Raw genomic sequence first — 17,709 nt, forward strand, 5'->3', positions numbered from 1 at the left:
CAGGGCTGTACGAAGTCACTTTCAGGACTGTAAGCTGTCGTCTGTGAGGCATGAGCGGTGTTTGTTTTTAACATAGTTCACGGAGGAGAATAGCTGCCGACATAATGTGGATCTGAAGATCCATAATTTGCCTGCCTGGGGTTGAAAGTCTCGATAAATGCACGGCGTTTCGGCGGGTACGCCGGCTTCCGCGAGTGTGACGCTTATTTTGAGCATGAAAAAATAATAAAATATAGTTTTATTTGTATATTTCAATATCACAATAATCTTCCAATTTAGAACTACAAGTTAAAAAAGAACTAACATAAATAAAATACACTTCAGCTAAATACTTCTAATTTATTTTCCCAAACCACACGGAGCCGCACTATAAGGACTAAAGAGCCGCAGGTTGCCGACCCCTGGGCATAGATATTGGTTATGTTTGAATTTAAAGATGTTCTCTTAAACAACAACTTCTTTAAAACTATTTACCGACCTGAATCTCTGGCTGACTTTTACAATGGACTTTGTACCTCAGTACCATCTCCATTTATGACTTACTAGTCCTGGTGATCAAACTGCACAGTAACCTTTGCAGCGAACACTAATCATTCTATCACAAAATAAGATATAACATCTATTATATTTTGCAAACTTGTTTTGAGCATCATAGACCAGTCTATATTTTCAGGACTAATTAATCTCATATTTCAATTTAATTATAAGAATAGACGGATTAATTTATATGATGTTTGAAAGAGGACACAAACCTTCTTTTGTAGAATGTTATAAATTATTTTATAGGCAATGAAAGAAATCAACTCTATAAAGTCTATAAATTATTATAGGGTGAGTTTTGTGAAGTGTTGTCTGTGAACTCCTCTGGCGTGTTCAGTGAAACTTGTTGTTTGCGATATGTCATTTTGAGGCTTGTGCAATTCCAGTAGGGAAGTCCATATTTTAACCATTGGCCTCAAATACTGTGATAAACACACAGCAGTTCTGCACAGAAAACGAACAGTTTATCAAAGGATTTGTGCACAGTGAAAATTTGGTTTGCAGTCCACTTGACAGAATGCGACTGTCATTAATCCTTCTGTTTCTCCATCTATGGGGACATGTGGAAGTTTCTTTCTCAGAAAACGGTAAGTCAGACTTTTTTAAATGCTGTGTTCTTTGTTTAGTTTAAAAGAGAAGACATTTCTTCTACTTCTACTTACCCTCTTTTTTATTTGTTCTACTATCTCTTTACATATAAATGAAGATGTAATTTTGGAATCCTTGGTCAATCTATGTATACATCTCTTTCCATGTTGTTTTTTTCAGTATGTTCAAGGCTTCCAAATGTTCCTCACTCCTATGTGTCAGAAAATACTAAAAAAGATGAGTACCGCGAAGGAGATGTGATACATTTCACATGCGAGACTGGTTATATATCTGGTCCAACCCTCAGATATATATGCACAAATACTGGCTGGGAGAGTTTGCGTCAGGGAAAATGCAACTGTAAGTTAAATGGTTTGCCTGCTATTTTGCTGTTACTCTTATGACTGTATTTATAGGGTTACAAATAATCCTTAATCCCTTCTAAGATGCAATTCATAACATTTCACAAAATATCAATTACCAAAGTTTTATCCCAAAACGTTAGTTTTTTGGAATTAGAAAGAGTTGTACTGAGACAGCTGCAGTATGCTGCTAACAGTAATCTATTGTATGAAAATAGCAAATCGCTTCCTCAAATCCCTGCATCAATAACATTGTACCCACACTTCAACACTGTTATTAACTGAAGAGTTATATAAAATAGCATAAGAATACATTTATGTCACTGTCGGCAAGCACCTGATTTCAATTAAAAATAAGCAATAATAAGAGAAGAATAAGGTCTAATTCATACTTACTCATGAAAAATATTCTCTTTTCTTTTTTTTTCAGTAAAGCCATGTGAACTCCCTGAGGACGTTCCCAATGGCTATTATGAAATTATCCGCGGAGAAGAGCTCGTTTTTGGAACAACTATCAAATACTTTTGCAATCTAGGGTATGTGGATCTATAATAATTCAGCGTCATAATGTACGCGCTCTGAAAGTCCCATGAGGATCGCTTATATTTGTGTGTCAAAACAGAAACTCTTCAAGTTGTTTTAAGACAAAAGTCCCGTACAACAATGCTGTTTGGAAAATGTCAACAGGAATGGGACAAAAGGAAGCCATTATTCAAAGGAGCTTTGAAGAAGCCTGGCAGACTACATTAACTACATTATTCCTAAGACTGCATTAAAGAAATTACAAGAAAGCTTGCATAAGAGAGTTCAGGCTTATTTTTAAAAATGTTTAAACATAAATTTAGAACTCACTGTTGGTACGAAAGTGAGTTCCAAGACCTGTTTCTGCTGATTTTTGCTGCACTTCTTGTGTTAGGTTGACATACCTCAGTCTTTTCTCCCAGTTTCCCTTCCTGAAGAATGGCCACACTTCCACTCAGGTCTTTTCCGATGAGGCTTAAGTGAACAGCAGATGATCAACAGTGTTAAGTGGTTTAGGTACAAGGGAAGACCTAAAAATAATTCAGTGTCCAATCACTGATGTCCGATCTCAAGACCACTTAAAATGGTTACTTGGAAGCAAAATGATTGCTCAAGTACTCTATAATTTTTAGTGTGTGGGTGAAAATACAAAATGAGATATGAGTTGTAATTGCAGGTATACAATGGGAGATAGCGATGGCACCCGAACTTGTCAGTTGGACGGATGGAGTAGTACTGTGCCAGTATGTGAAAGTAAGTCTTTCAGTCAACACCCCAGCAATGTTACTTTTAGCGACAATTGTAGTTTGAACTAGCTTAACAGTGTATATTTATAAGGTCCTCTGATTACACTCGTAAAATGTGAAAGTTTCAGTCGTCCTGTTAGGTATGAGAAATGAGCTTGCTGTATATACCCTGTGTACTACATTTTAAATATATATTGCTCAAGATTTGTACCAATTCCTGTGGATCCATATTGCACCTGCGATGGTATCACATGACATATAAAGCAAGAACTGGTGCTTGTATATAACCCAACCAGTCACTTAGGACAGTGTTTACCAACCACTGTGTCGCAGCACATAGGTGTGCTGTGAGCAATGATCAAGTGTGCCATGGAAGTTATCTGATTCCACCTGATTCCACCTCTAAGTCATCAGTGTAACAGGCAGAACAATTTCATTCTCTTCCAATAGAGGGTAGTACAACTACCTGCTGTAATTAAATGGGTTTCCAACTGCCATTAAAACAGAAGAAGACAAAGAAGAAATTACATAATACTCATGCTGTAAAACAATGGAGCACGTAATAGCAACAGATAAATATTTGAAAAGAAAAAGTAATCAGTCTGACCTGGTCCTGGGGAAAATTCTGACCCAGATGGAGGCCCTAGCATGAGTAGTGGTCAGAAGAAAGCAAAAAGGGTATACTGGGAGCAGATCAAACCAATTCTGCTATGCTTGGTGCGCAGGTAAAAATTATCAATATACTTTTGTGGCATTTTTGTTTGGTGGTGTTTTTTCGAATGTGAAATATGTTCCGTGGCTCCAAAAGGTTGGGAAACACTAACTTAGGACACCTAATACACCTTTTGGCTTTTTTCTTACATGAACCTTGAACTCTGAACTTATACTTACAGTCCAGTACCTCAGTACATCTTTTTGTTGTTATCAGGCATTCAGGTTATGCTACTAGAGGTTCATACTTTTAGCACTTCTTCTTCACTCCCCTCTATTTATTTGTGACTTGCTTCTTTCTCATATAGTTTATTTATCTTTCCTTATCTTTTTGTGCTCTTGCGTCTTCACCTTACATTATGAAGCATCTTGAGAAAACATTTTTTATGAATTCTTGGTAAATGAATAAAACGTAATTTAATTCAATTTAATTGAGCAAGGTCAGTGATGTGTCACTCATGGTGAAATGTGATTATTGTGATGGAATCATTTTTAAACTTGTATTTTTGTTGCCCATATTTGTAGCTGCCGAGGGTTGTGAGAAACCACCACATCTTTCAAATGGAGACCCGAAGGAAAGTTCCAGACTGCAGTACAGCCATAGTGAAAGGGTTGAGTACATCTGCCAGGATTACTACAGAATGGAGGGTGGGCCGTACAAAACCTGTGTAAATGGTCAATGGACTGGAGAGATGAGATGCCTCAGTAAGATGTAGATCTCTTTCTGCATAGTCCATTCTTTGCATTCTGCTTATGGAGCCATTTTGCAGCCGCTATGTGCAAAACTATAAAAATAGTATAAAGGAAGTATTGTTGCTTGTGTTTAACTCTCAAAATGCATGTTTGGTTATCTTTAAATAAGCTTCTCCATGTTTAATAGTAGCATTCACAGGGCATAATAAAAAAAACTTTATTATGTCTACATCTGCAGTAATGACTCTCATTTATTGTTTTCAGGAATCCCTTGTGCAGTTGGATTAATGGACCCTAATCTGCAGGTAACTGGATTACCACAAGGGAATGAAGCAATAAGGACTGGGGACACATTACATTTCCGTTGTGCTGATCAGTATAAACTGGAAGGTTCTGAAGTAATCGAGTGTTTAGAAACTGGGTACTGGAATGCTTCCTTTCCATCCTGCTCTGGTATGTTTACTTTAACCGAGAAAAGCTGAAGTGATTAAAGTGATTTGACATGTTTTTTAAATGTCCATATATTTGTGTAACAATTATGTAATCATTATATTTCATTTGTTAAAATTATATAATAATTAAGATTTACATTTTATTTGGTTCCTTTGGGTCTAGACTACTGCTGCATTACACTTTAAACTGAAAGATTAAAAGACTGTCTTCTTTAAAACAGATGAATGCAAAGTCACAAGAATATCAGACAGTGTAAGAATCACATCACACATACAAGGCAATGGACTAAAGAAAGGACAAAAGCTAACCTTTACTTGCCTTAGACGTAACCACTTTATGCAAGGCAATAAAACAGTTGAATGTTTGGCAAATGGACAGTGGAGCGATCCGTTTCCAACATGCGGAGGTAAGCCAGTTTTTTTCTATGTCCACTCACCCATTATATGTAACAAGAAAAGATCATCCAGTCACAGTGCACTCCAATTTCAGGAGGTTTTAATCACATTTTTTAATCCCCAAATAAGTTACGGTTACTTTTACTCAGGCAAAAATTACACAGGAAATGTTTTTGGATAAGTCTAATTACAATTACTGTGTAGGAAATGTCATGTACATATGCGAAGCCCAGTCAGTAATAAGCGCCCAGATAAGCTGCTCATGTTAATAACAGCTGTAAATATAAAAAAGAGAAGTCGGAATAAACCCCCAGTAATTTGGGAAGTTGAATCTCTAAAAGATTTACACAAAAACTGACTGTAAGATGTTGCATAATGGTACTAATAGTATTGTGAATAGATATTAAAAAATGTTATATTAACAGTTTCAAGTTTTTTGTTTGTTTTTTGTCTATATTCATTTAAGATCCAGTGGGTTGTGGGAAACCACAACCACTCTCAGATGGAGACACCAAAATCAGTACTAAAAGGCAATACAGGCATGGAGAAAGGGTTGAGTATATCTGTCAAAATTACTACATAATGGAAGGTACACCATATAAAACCTGTGAAAATGGTAAATGGACTGGACAGATGAGATGCCTCAGTAAGTTATAGTTATATTATGTTGTATTTTCTAAGATTCTGCATATGTAAAAGTATTTTAGGGGTCCCAAGTTTTTTGGGGTTTTTTTACCCTTAAATTTAGAGAAAATTGAGTTTACACAGCAATCAGCCTTTCAAGCTGTTGACATCATTTATTTTGAGAAAGGATGCAGAATTTGGGGGCTTCATGTTCTTAGATGCGCTCTGTTTTATGTTATTTAAAAAATGGGAAATTTAAGACAATTTAACATTAGACTGTTTCACAATTTGATATTGTGTGAGGTCTGCACTATATCTGGAGTTTTGATACAGATACAGATTGCATTTTTTCAGACTTCCTTGGTTTTAAGCACTGTGCATTTGTAATCAATTCTTGAATAGTTATATATGATATATGTTGTGCATTCCTGCATTGGTGTACTGTACTGACATTAACAAAATCTTTTCTCTTAACTCTTACAGAACCCTGCACTGTAAATAGAGAAGACATGAGCAAACACAATATTCAATTCAGATATGTCAGAGATGATAAACTGTATTCACAACATAATGATGTAATTGAGTTCATATGTACCAGGGGAAGACCTGTTGGCAGTTTGGGAATGCGTCCGAAGTGCATTGAAGGCGTAATGCATCTGCCCACATGCCAGTAACATTTCTGTCTGTTGGATATGATGAGCATGAGCACGCAAATCTATAAATGATTAGTGCACTAATGTGTGTGGTCATTTTATTAAAAGCCTATGTACTCAGTCTGTGTTCTTTCTGTACATCTTTTTTTGTGTGTAAAATCAAAGTCATTCATAAATCCTTTGTGGACAAATACACAAAATGGGGGCCCTATCTTTCCCGTCTGAACATATTCTGATTAAATAAAGATAACAAAAAGAAGTCAAAAATAAATAAAATAACAAACTCCCTCCCTTTGGCAGGAGATCATACCTGCTATTAAAGTGTTTTTGTAACCTAGACGAGCACACACATCGTCTAGGTTACAAACATGTAATTGTTACATGCAATTACATGTAACAGTAATTGCATGTAATGTTATTTTAATAAAAGCATCACGGGGTCTGTTTTAATTCTTACATAAGTTTAACTCTGCTGAAAGTCTTGGGGCTTTGGGCTTCATGGCCTAACAATGAAACAACCCCTTTTTCACAGTCTTTTTAGGCCTGGAGTCCAGCAGCCACATGTTGATTCATTGAGTTCACTTATCATTTAAGTTGAGTTACTTTTGCCTTCCCACCAGCTCGATGCATTCTGGCCATTCTCCCTTAACCCCTGGCATCAGCGAGGCTTTTTCAGCAAGAAAACTGAGCATCACTGGATATCTTCTCTTTTTCTGAAAATTCTTTGTAAACGCTAGCAAAGTACATTTGAAAGTCCTGTGCTTTGTACACCTAACCACCTATCCAGTCCTTCTCCGTAGCACTTGTACAACAGGAGTCCAAGGTTGTATTTAAATAGAGACATTTGGACAGAGCCACTGGACAGTCTGTGCTGTGACCTGATCTCTCTGGGTGGAGTTCGAGCTGGGGGAGGTCACTGAACAATGAAGCTACTGAAATTCTCCTCAGAAAACATTCGTCAAAAGAACATGAAGCTGTCTTTAATCCTTCTGTTTCTCCAGCTGTGGGGGTGTGTGGAAGTTTCTTTGTCACAAAATGGTAAAGTGATCTATTATTGTTTTTCAGTGTACCTAAAATCACATGTTTTACCTTTGTGGAAAGGCAGTTAGAATTTAAGAAGAGTGCCATATACACTGCATGTGGTCATCACAGGTGTTTACTTACTGCAGGGGAAAAAGCATGGCATGAATGTAATCGTCTTAGTTCTGTCTTAGTTTGATCTTTGTGTATTTTAAAGCATAATTTAAATATCCAATAATTTCATGATTTTTTCCTCTCTTCTGGTGTTCACTAAAACCAACTACTCTCTTGCTTTAGCTCTCATTCTTGGTGCTTTGCAGCTTTGTTACATAAACTCACATATATTTCTACATATTTTGCTTTTTTCAGATCGATCTTGTAAAATTGGTGTTATGGATCCTCATCTCTACGTAGCTGGATTACCACCATCAAATGAAATAATGGCGACTGGACATACATTGCGTTTTCTGTGCAGCAATACACGTGTACTAATTGGGTCTACAGAAATTGAGTGTTTAGAAAATGGACAATGGAATTCCCCCTTTCCTACTTGCTCTGGTATGTGTACTTTTATTACCACAATAACGTGAGGTAACAGAAATGAGCTGTGACTATGATAAGGTTTTCTGTTTTAAGTTGCTGTTAGGAGCAATTTTGTATTGCAGGAAAACATCAGCATTCTGTAGCAGTTGTGTTGTTGCCCTTGTATCACATAAATCATTAATCTAATGATCCTGATGAACCCTGTAAGGTCAAAGTCATCATAGGAAGTATTCTAATCCTAATCCTATATTTTTGATCTGCTGTTTATGTCTAATATTGTAGGTTCTTGAGATAACGGCTGTTGTGAACTAGCATCACATAAATATTACTGAACTGGATACATTTTCCAGTTTTCATCTTTTTAGTCTTTCCTAATCATTTTAAGAAAGAGACACCTGTCTATTTGGAAAATGTCTCTTCATGAACATATTTTTTTTATACTGAAATCTTTTACTTTCAAGTTTTTTTTATATATTGAAAATGTAATGCTGATTTATGCAGACATTTGCATCACATTTGGTTTCTTGTTCATACTGTAAATCTCATAGTGAAACAGATTCTCTTCTTCAAAACACAGAAATCTTCAGTCCCTTAAGTACCCACCAGTTTAAGATGCCAGTTTAAAATATATATTTGCTAGTTTTGTTCTCCCTGTTATACTGTAGCTACAGGAGATTTGTTGAGGTTTAATGGAAATGATTGAAACTTGATACCATTTTAATCTAAAATTAACAAGGGGATTTGAAAGCGTAGTTGTCTAAGGCAAAAATGCATTTCAGCACACTGAAACTAGAATGAAATTAGAAAACCGGGTTTTTGTTCAAAACTATCAGTTTCGAATGATATCCAATGACTGAATAGCTGTGGTTATCAATATCTGTCAACAATAGAGAATTTTCTCTGCCGAGATATCATTTCATTCACTGTTGATCAGTCTGCCCTGCTTAAAGGAAATAATGAGCAACTATTGTCCACATTAGAAGACTCAAGTGTGAAGAACCTTTATAGGAATTAAGGTTGTATTTTTCTGCCAGGTGCTGCTAATTAAATTCACTACATTAAACAGATCGTCAGCAATCATTAGCACTGCTATAAACACAGATGTTTTGGTAGTTTGTTCATCTGGATCATTCAGTGTGTGTTAACATATACTTCCCAGCAATTGAACAGTTATTCGTCAACTCAGCTAAACAATACCTATGAAAAAAAGAGCTCACTATAGTACATCCAAATAAACTATTGCTGTGAATAAGATTTAAAACTGGAGTCAAGTTAAAAACACTGCTGGCTGTCATTCTGCCTGCTGACATATTTCATCTTTATTCATCATTCTTTCTCTACCCTTGGTTAAGGGTAGAATTGCCATTCTTTTATGACTTCTTAAAAGACTCGACATTTATCACTTCTTAATTACAGCAATGAGAAACTGAATGCCTATTAATAATAAATATTTAAAGAAAAACTTGCTTAGTTAATGTCTTATTACTTTGAATCTGATTTTGTTTCATGTTTATAATGTAAACCTCACAGTAAAACAGATTCTCTTTTTCAAAACAGAGAAATGTAGTGTCCCTGAAACACCAGCGGCTCTAACAATCACCACAGATGTAACAGACGATCAAATGAAAAAAGGACAACATCTAACATTTGCTTGTAAAAACAGTAATCACATCATCAAAGGGAATGCAACGCTTGAATGTTTGGAAAATGGACAGTGGAGCAATCCTCTTCCCAGATGTAGAGGTACAACACTTGTCCTCTTGTGATCTTACTGTTTATCAGTACAAAGGATGGAAAAAGATTGCTATTGCTGTTTTTGGTATTTCTTGGGGTGTCGTGTGAATGAGTGTAAGTTACACACACTTTAAACCAGAAATTAATAGTTTAATAGTTTGTTTTGATGCAAAAATACATTTCAGGTTATCAGTAAAATGTCCTCTGCCTGATCTGCTCTTGTGCTAATTAGTTTGTGTGAACATTGTTTCTGGTATAGGAGAGTGATGCACAGGGTGTATGACAAATATTTCACTTCAAATGAAAAATGATGCATGACAGCAGGTCAGAGTTAAAATGTGATTATTGTGACAAAATAGTATCTAATGTTGGTTTTTCCTCTGTTATTGCCCACAATTTTTAGCTGCCAAGCAATGTAGGACGCCACCACGTCTTTCAGATGGACGGACCAAAACATGGACTAGAAACACGTACAGACACAATGAAAAGGTTGAATATGTGTGTGACAGAGACTACAGCATGGAGGGTGGGCCGTTCAAAACCTGTGTCGATGGTGATTGGGTTGGAGAGATGAGATGCCGCCGTGAGTTACATTTCCCTTTTGTTGCACACAAAGTTTTTAAATATGTTCTAAGTAAACAAACAGCCAGTGGAGGGACGCTGGAACCAGTTTGAGAAGTTTAGTAAATCTGAGAAGTTGGTTAAGTGTGACGTTGAAAAGTTGTTTTCACTAACACAGACAGTAGCTCAAAACTGTTTGAAATGTGGTGCATTTAAGATTATACCTGAACACACCACAATGTAGACTTCAGGGTTAGTTGCAGTTACATCATTAAATAATAATAATATTAATACGAACAAGAAGAATTAGTTTTTATAGAAACCTCTGTAATTACCCACCATCCCCAAACTGTGCTGCAGCTCTGAGAACATCACAATGGCTTCAGTTCTTAAGTGGATGGGTTTCACTTGTTCACCACCCACTACTTCTCCTAGATACACTATTGCAGTCTGCCCAAAGTCACACTTTGAGAGATTTAATGTCAGGTTTGCTTTTCCACTATTTCAGTGTTTTTAAGTGGCCTTCTATCATTGCCACAGACATCACACATTTCATCACCAGTTAACATGGGTTACATGGAGGAACAGGGAAATACAACATGCTATGGACATGTCAGAGGAAATGTGAGAACCTGATGAGCGCACACGAACCACAGAAGAGTTTGAACTTAAAAAAAAAAAAGTTTTTTCACAATAAAATGATTAAAACAATTAAAAGGATAGGATCTGTAAGGGAGAGGGCAGTAGATGAATATATCAAAGAACCAGGTCATTTCAACAGCAACATGAGTTTGATACCAGTACAACACAGTTTATCATTAGTTACAAAGAGTGCTGACCACTTTCTAAGCATAACAGAACTACATATATAGTAGGGGTGCAACGATACTCGTATCGATATCGAACCGTTCGATACAGTGCTTTCGGTTCGGTACGCATATGTATCGAACAATACAACATTTTTAATTTATTTTATCAACTTTCCTTCTGACGATGCTGTCTGTGTTGAGCGCTCAGTGGATCTGCGCTCGACAGTGCAGCCTAGGTGGAGTAGTCGAACACAGATTCACTGAGCGCAGGGCAAGCTAGCTAGACAGAAGTTAAGCTCGTTGCAACATGGCAAATTGAACCTCCCCACCCTCATTCAGATCTGGCGTTTGGAACTATTTTGGTTTTCATGTGACATATGACCCTGAAGGTAAGCGTGTCATGGACAAAAGTAAAACAGTATGTTGGATGTGCCAGCAATGCTCAATTGGTGGGAACTAGTGTGTTAGCGCAGTTAGCTCGTTAATGTGTTGACGTCTTCCAGCCCCACTCATGAGGCGATCCGCGGTAGCTCGTTAACGGAGATTTGCCGTGTTGTGACCTTAACGTCATTTCAGATTAACGCTGACAGCACTAGTGGGAACACAACCAATATGACTGCACATTTACTCCGACATCATCCTAGTGCAAAGACAAGTGGAAGTAGACAAAAACAAGCACGCATGCTACAAACTTTACCCGAGTCATTTAGACAGCCGTTAGCACATGATTCTCCTTATGGGGACCTGATATGTTTAATATGCTGCTGAGAATATAGCCCAGAAGAAGCGTATAGTATAGCTTTTATTTTGGAAAGAGACATTTCTCCATAATAAACTCTCTTTTCCAAAGATGAGTGATTCCTCAATCAGATACAGGGCTCGCAAAATCGCTAGCCCGACGTCCCGGGGCTTTTTTCCAGTCGGGCTACCAAAATCTATCTCTGCCCTGCCCGTCGGCCTATCGTAGGAAGGAAAAATATATGTCAATGCTTTTGCATTCTTTCGGAAATGTAGCTGGGTAATTATGTCATTGGCATTGGCCACTGTCAATATGTGACATACTGAAATCGCGTTTGAATTTGCGCTTGTTTTTTGCTTTCACTTTGCAATCGCGTGAACTGTGTATAGAAAGCGACAGTACTGATTGGTGAGTGATGATAATTTGCGCACCAATTCCTCTGACATCGTCTTATCAATCGTTAGCTTACTATGCAAACATGACAAGTGAAATCTCCTGCAGCTTAAACATGTGAGAGGTTGATCGCGCAGAGAATCGCTGAGCGTTATGTTAGTGCGTGTGTAAAAGCAGCAGGATATATATTTTAGTTCTGCTGAGCCAAATAAGACAGGTCAGGGTGAAGAAGTGACAAAACGGAAAGGTTATGACAAATCAGACTATAAGGCAAAAAGAAAGTGCAGCTTTATGGTTTCATGGACAAAAGAATTTCTGTGGCTGCAATATGACGAGCTAAATAACCAGGGCTGCACATAAGTGGTCCGCAGGTGCGCGTTCGCTGTCAAGATAAAAACCCGCACAAGATAAGAAGTTGCAACACGTGTTTGCGTACATAAGATTTTCAGGAGGAGGACAGACATTTGTTTAGAACTCTTAAAGATGTCGAAGAAGCTCCTTTAAGCAATTACTGTGATGTTCCTCCACCTCCAAAGAAATGTCAGAAGGAGTCCGAACCACAAAAGAAGCGCGTATTCTCGGAAAAGTGGTTGCAGGAGGTGAGCTGGCTTCAAACAAATGATGAACGCACAGAGATGTGGTGCAGAATGTGCCGTGAAAATTTAATAAATGACAAATTAATAAAAAGGCATGAACATTTTTTTGTATCGAAAAAATATCGAACCGTGACACCAAAGTATCGAACCGAACCGAACCGTGAATTTTGTTGTATCGTTGCACCCCTAATATATAGGATGACAAAGCAGTCTTAAAGGCTGTGATCTGCACTCGGATTGCATGATGAATACTTCACCTGAAATGTAAAATAATATGTGACGGTATATGAACATAAAAACGTGACTAAAAAATTATTGTGACTAAATGTTGTCTAAACTTTTTTTTTCTCTATTGCTCACACTTTTGCAGCTGCGCAGGGTTGTGGGAGGCCACCACCTCTTTCAGATGGAGACACCAAAACAAGTACTAAACAGCTGTACCAACATAATGACAAGGTTGAATATATCTGTCAGCTTTATTACGTCATGAAGGGTGGACCGTTCAAAACATGTAATGACGGTGAATGGACTGGAGAGATTACATGCCTCCGTAAGTAAAAGTTTTCATTTCATTTCATTCTGTGAAGATACAAGTAAAAAGTCATTTTGGTTTCTGTTTTTTAATTTTGTTTAATTCCAGAGGTGCGACCCATATACACACAAATATACACGACTGCTTGTGAGCCTCTCAAGATGAGAAACTATTTATAAAATATGAAATTATATATGTTACTCACAAACAGCGAATGCATTACTTTGTTGAAGCCCTTCAATAAACGTCTTGACTGTTCAGTTTAAAATCCACTATGGTGGTGTACACTGAAAACATTTAAAATACAGACAAAAACATTCATTTGTGACAAAAAGTCCAGAACCCTTTACTGTTAAGCTGAATTTTGGAAATTTGTCAAAAAAAAAAAAAGACTGGATTTTTGAGAACTTAATGTCATAGATCAAAAACTCCCAAAGGCTGTATCTTTTAAATATGATACACTAGGTATCGGGGGGATAAAACGCTTTGAGGCATGTTGTGTTTGACATAAGAAATCACCAGGTACAAAATATTTCTCACTGTGTGGATAGTAGGGTCTGAGGTTTACTGAAAAACATCTTTTATATTTGATGAGATGAGCATCAAGTAAGAAATTCTTTAATTGTTTTTTCTGTTGACTTCAGGTAATTCTAAACAATAGTCATGATGACGTTGAATTGTGGTACAGGGCCCTGCTGTAATTTTTTTATCTGGGTTTTTAGGCCAGTAAGGTCAGTTGGTCTGAAATGTTTCTAAGACTCAAATTATGGATATATTTAGTAAATAATAAAGTTTTCAAATCAGTTCTAATATAAAAAGCAGCTAGTGAATGGACGCTGGAACCAGTGAATGAGCTGTCTCCTTCAAAAACCTGTTAACATCCCAGCTGCTGATTCTAGTAATAATCTAGTAAAAAACATGTAGTTGTTACATTTGGTGAAGCTGTATATATGGAGATTTTTTTTTTATTTTAGATTTTTTCAAAGTTCAAAGAGCATGACTGAAGTATTTATGATACTGTGTGTGGTTCAAACCTCAGAACTGTGTTAAGTATTGGAGTGAAAGGTGCAAGCAGGAATTCTGATTAATTATTAATTCTTCATTTAACAAAGTGTGCAGTCTAGAGATATAATAACAGCATATTGATTCAAATGAATATTTGGTCTGAAAAACAAATGATCATTTCTGATGAAGGTTATTCTATAACATTTGACCAATGAACTGCAATTCAAAACCTTTGGGACAAAGCTCAATAAATAACAATAAATAAATAATAATAAAGTTAATTCTAGCAGCAAGATATGAAATCAAATCACAATTTAAAATCAACAAGTGATCCAGATTCCTGAAATTCTGTATGTTTATCTAAAAGAAATAACAGAAACTAGTTTACTTATTTGGAGAATGAGTAAAATTAATGAGTAGGTTTACATTGAAATGTGACTTCCAAGATTCAAGATTTCTTATTTGTTGCATGCATAGTTATACGAGTACAACACGCAGAAATGTATCCTGACATGCTTCTCGACTGTGTAAAAAGAGAGAGAGAAGATTATGTACATGCAAAAAGAGAGAACATATATGCATATAACCATAAAAGTGAATTAAATAAAATAAGACAATCTGGAAATTTCAAATTGAAACATCTGAAAAGTGTACATTGTGCAGGTGGGTATTAAAGTGTCTAGTACTGTAGTGAGGCTGAGAGGAGTCAGGCTGGGATGGACAGGACTTCAGCATGTAAAATAGTCACAGAACTATTACATAAAATTAACAGTGAATGTAATCACCCCACAAGAGCAACAGCAACAGTAGATCATCTGTGTACCATTCCAGCGTTTGACCACAATTTAGAATTAAGCAGGAGAAAATAAATTTTATTTGTAGCCACAGAGTCCTTTACAGAACACAATATTCTGTACATTCATGTATTTTACTAACATTAAAATACTATTTATATTTTATGTCTTACAGAACCCTGCACTGTGAATAGAGGTGACATGAACAGACATAATATTCAGTTCAAATATATAAGAGATGATAGACTGTATTTAGAACATAATGATGAAATCGACTTTATGTGTACCAGTGGACACAGAGATGTTGGGACAGTGAGAATGCGTCAGAAGTGTGAAAATGGTGTGATACATTTGCCGACTTGCCAGTAATGCTTTTGTGTACAAGACTATATAAACACGAGTACACCAATGTGTCAATAATTGAAGAGCAGAATAAAGAATTAGACCAGTGAAGTACCAGTGCTGTTTGTGGTCATTTCAATAAAATGTAATAAATGCTGACTGAGTCTGTTTTCAGCTTCTATGTGTTTTCTCAGGGAAATCAATCTCGCATAAATCTTCTACCACAAATACAGAACAAATATACAGAATTTGGCTTTATTATTTAATAAAGGTTGCCAAGCAACTGAATGTTGAATACTGACGACACCAAGACAGGTAGGATCTTGTTAGCTTCACAGTTTGTTTTTTTCTAGTTAAGCAAGGACACTAGAAGCGTAAGACAGTTTCTGGGAGCAGTTGACAAATTTGAATACATTTCCAAAGGTTTCCTACATTGTGATGGTGTTTGATAACAAATCTGCTTCCCACACATATTTCAGCGAAGAAAATCTTTCCTCTGTGGATGAAGTTGCAATAACACTGAGAAATATTTCTGCAGCCTCTTCTGGCTGAAAAAGTTATCAAATGCTCTGCATAAAAGTTGTACTTGACTGATGTTTGTTTAATCATAAAACCTGGTGTTCTTTCTGTAGTTGCTAAGACTTTTGTCTTTCATTGCATGTATAATCATTGACACAATAAAACCTGACATGTACTTCCCTCAATAATGCAATCTGTTGTCTGTTATTCTTTGGTGCTGTAGAAGAAAAACTCATTTCAGGAATTTTGAATTTAACAATTCGTCCAGTCCAACTGAGGATTTGTTCCTACAGTCAAATACAACCCATACGAGCATTTGCAAAAACAGCACACCTACAGATTGGTTTAAGTCATATCTTTCTCCTCTGCTGCACCTGTCTCCTGCGGCGTGCCTCAAGGATCTGTCCTTGGCCCCCTGCTCTTCTCACTGTATATGCTCCCCTTAGGCGCAATCTTTGAGAAGTACATCACTGCACATCATTGTTATGCTGACGACATACAGATCTACTTCGAATTAACTGATGATTCTGCTATGTCTTTGCACGGTTTTCGTGAGTGCATGTGAGAGGTAAAAAACTGGCTCGCAGGTAACTCTTATCCTAAACGACAGGAAAACTGAAATCATTGTGTTTGACAGTAGTATCCCCCTTGGGCAACTGCCTTCGGTTTCTTTGATAGTTTCCTCACCGACACTGTTAGTGACCTGGGTGTGTTTTTGGATAGCTCTTTTAAATTCGACAAACAGGTGTCTGTTGTTGTCAAATCTTGCTTCTATCAATTGCATCTTATTAGCAAAGCCAGACATTAGAGACCTGGAAAGCTTATCCACCCCTTCGTGACATCTAAGTTGGATTATTGCAACTCCCTTTACTTTAGTCTTAACTCTACTCTCCTCCATAGACTGCAAAATGTTCAGAATGCCACTGCTCGTCTCCTTACTGGTAGTGGGCGGCGTGTCTCTATCACCCCTGTCCTCGCCGACCTGCATTGGCTTCCCGTTAAGTATTGCATTGAATTCAAAATTCTGCTGCTCACCTTCCGAATTATTAACAATATAGCTCCAAGCTACCTCATTGAGCTCCTTAGATTACACACCCCTACTAGAGCACTAAGATCATCTTCCCAGTCACTTTTGGTATATCCGAGATCCCAGCTGAAGACTAGAGGTGACCCAGCGTTTGCCTTGGCTGCACCCGATCTATGGAATAACCTCCCCATCGCTATCCGCGAGTCTGATTCCATTCAATCCTTCAAATCACGGTTAAAAACCCACTTATTTAGCCTCGCCTTTTCTACCAGTTAATGAATGTTTGTTAGTTAGTTTAATGCTTATTTCTATCTTCAGTCTAGTCTTAACGACGTTTAATCACGTTTAAAATTTTTGATTGTTTTATCCTTTACACATATTGTTCTTTTATGCTTTTATATGCATTTCTTTTGCTTCTGTGTTTTTAATGCCATTTAACATGCTAGCATGGTGGTACTTTGCCATAGCCTTCATCCTCCCTGTTACTTCATCTTACCCTCTTGTATGTTAAGCACTTTGGTACACCACTGGTTTTAAATGTGCTATTTAAATACAGTTTGTTGTTGTTGTTCTTGTTGTACAGGTGGCAGACCCAACACAACAAGATATCATGCGATGACCGATAAATAGTACTTCACTTTAAGAGCATTTGTATTTCATGTCAATAGTCCCTAAAGACTACACTGAGATCAGATAGTGTGTCATTTTATGACCAACCTTTTATTAACAGCACATAACTAAAAGCCCTGAGCAGAAACAGAAAAAATAAACTTTTAAAGATGGGCCTCAATTTTTGTTTTTAGCCTCC

At 36.9% G+C, this 17,709-nt stretch overlaps 2 protein-coding genes across 2 annotated transcripts; both read left to right on the top strand.

Annotated features, from left to right (window-relative positions):
* The first annotated feature begins 865 nt into the window (after positions 1-865).
* LOC102800189 (complement factor H-like) lies at positions 866-6,507 on the top strand. The gene is made up of 9 exons (XM_087831170.1): positions 866-1,127; positions 1,309-1,488; positions 1,921-2,026; positions 2,689-2,765; positions 3,995-4,174; positions 4,427-4,615; positions 4,836-5,021; positions 5,477-5,656; positions 6,118-6,507. Exons 1-9 carry the CDS (start codon positions 1,058-1,060, stop codon positions 6,306-6,308), a joined length of 1,359 nt encoding a protein of 452 aa, XP_087687296.1. The 5' UTR covers positions 866-1,057; the 3' UTR covers positions 6,309-6,507.
* Positions 6,508-7,129: 622 nt separating this feature from the next.
* On the top strand, positions 7,130-16,085 carry LOC148097970 (complement factor H-related protein 1-like). Its single transcript, XM_087831172.1, has 6 exons — positions 7,130-7,325; positions 7,677-7,865; positions 9,408-9,593; positions 9,988-10,167; positions 13,053-13,232; positions 15,189-16,085. The coding sequence occupies exons 1-6, from the start codon at positions 7,211-7,213 to the stop codon at positions 15,380-15,382; spliced, it is 1,044 nt and encodes a 347-aa protein (XP_087687298.1). The 5' UTR covers positions 7,130-7,210; the 3' UTR covers positions 15,383-16,085.
* The last annotated feature ends 1,624 nt before the right edge of the window (positions 16,086-17,709 follow it).

Source organism: Neolamprologus brichardi, chromosome 17 (genome assembly GCF_056152115.1).
Source record: "Neolamprologus brichardi isolate AB-2024 chromosome 17, ASM5615211v1, whole genome shotgun sequence".
Classification (NCBI taxonomy): Eukaryota; Metazoa; Chordata; class Actinopteri; order Cichliformes; family Cichlidae; genus Neolamprologus; species Neolamprologus brichardi.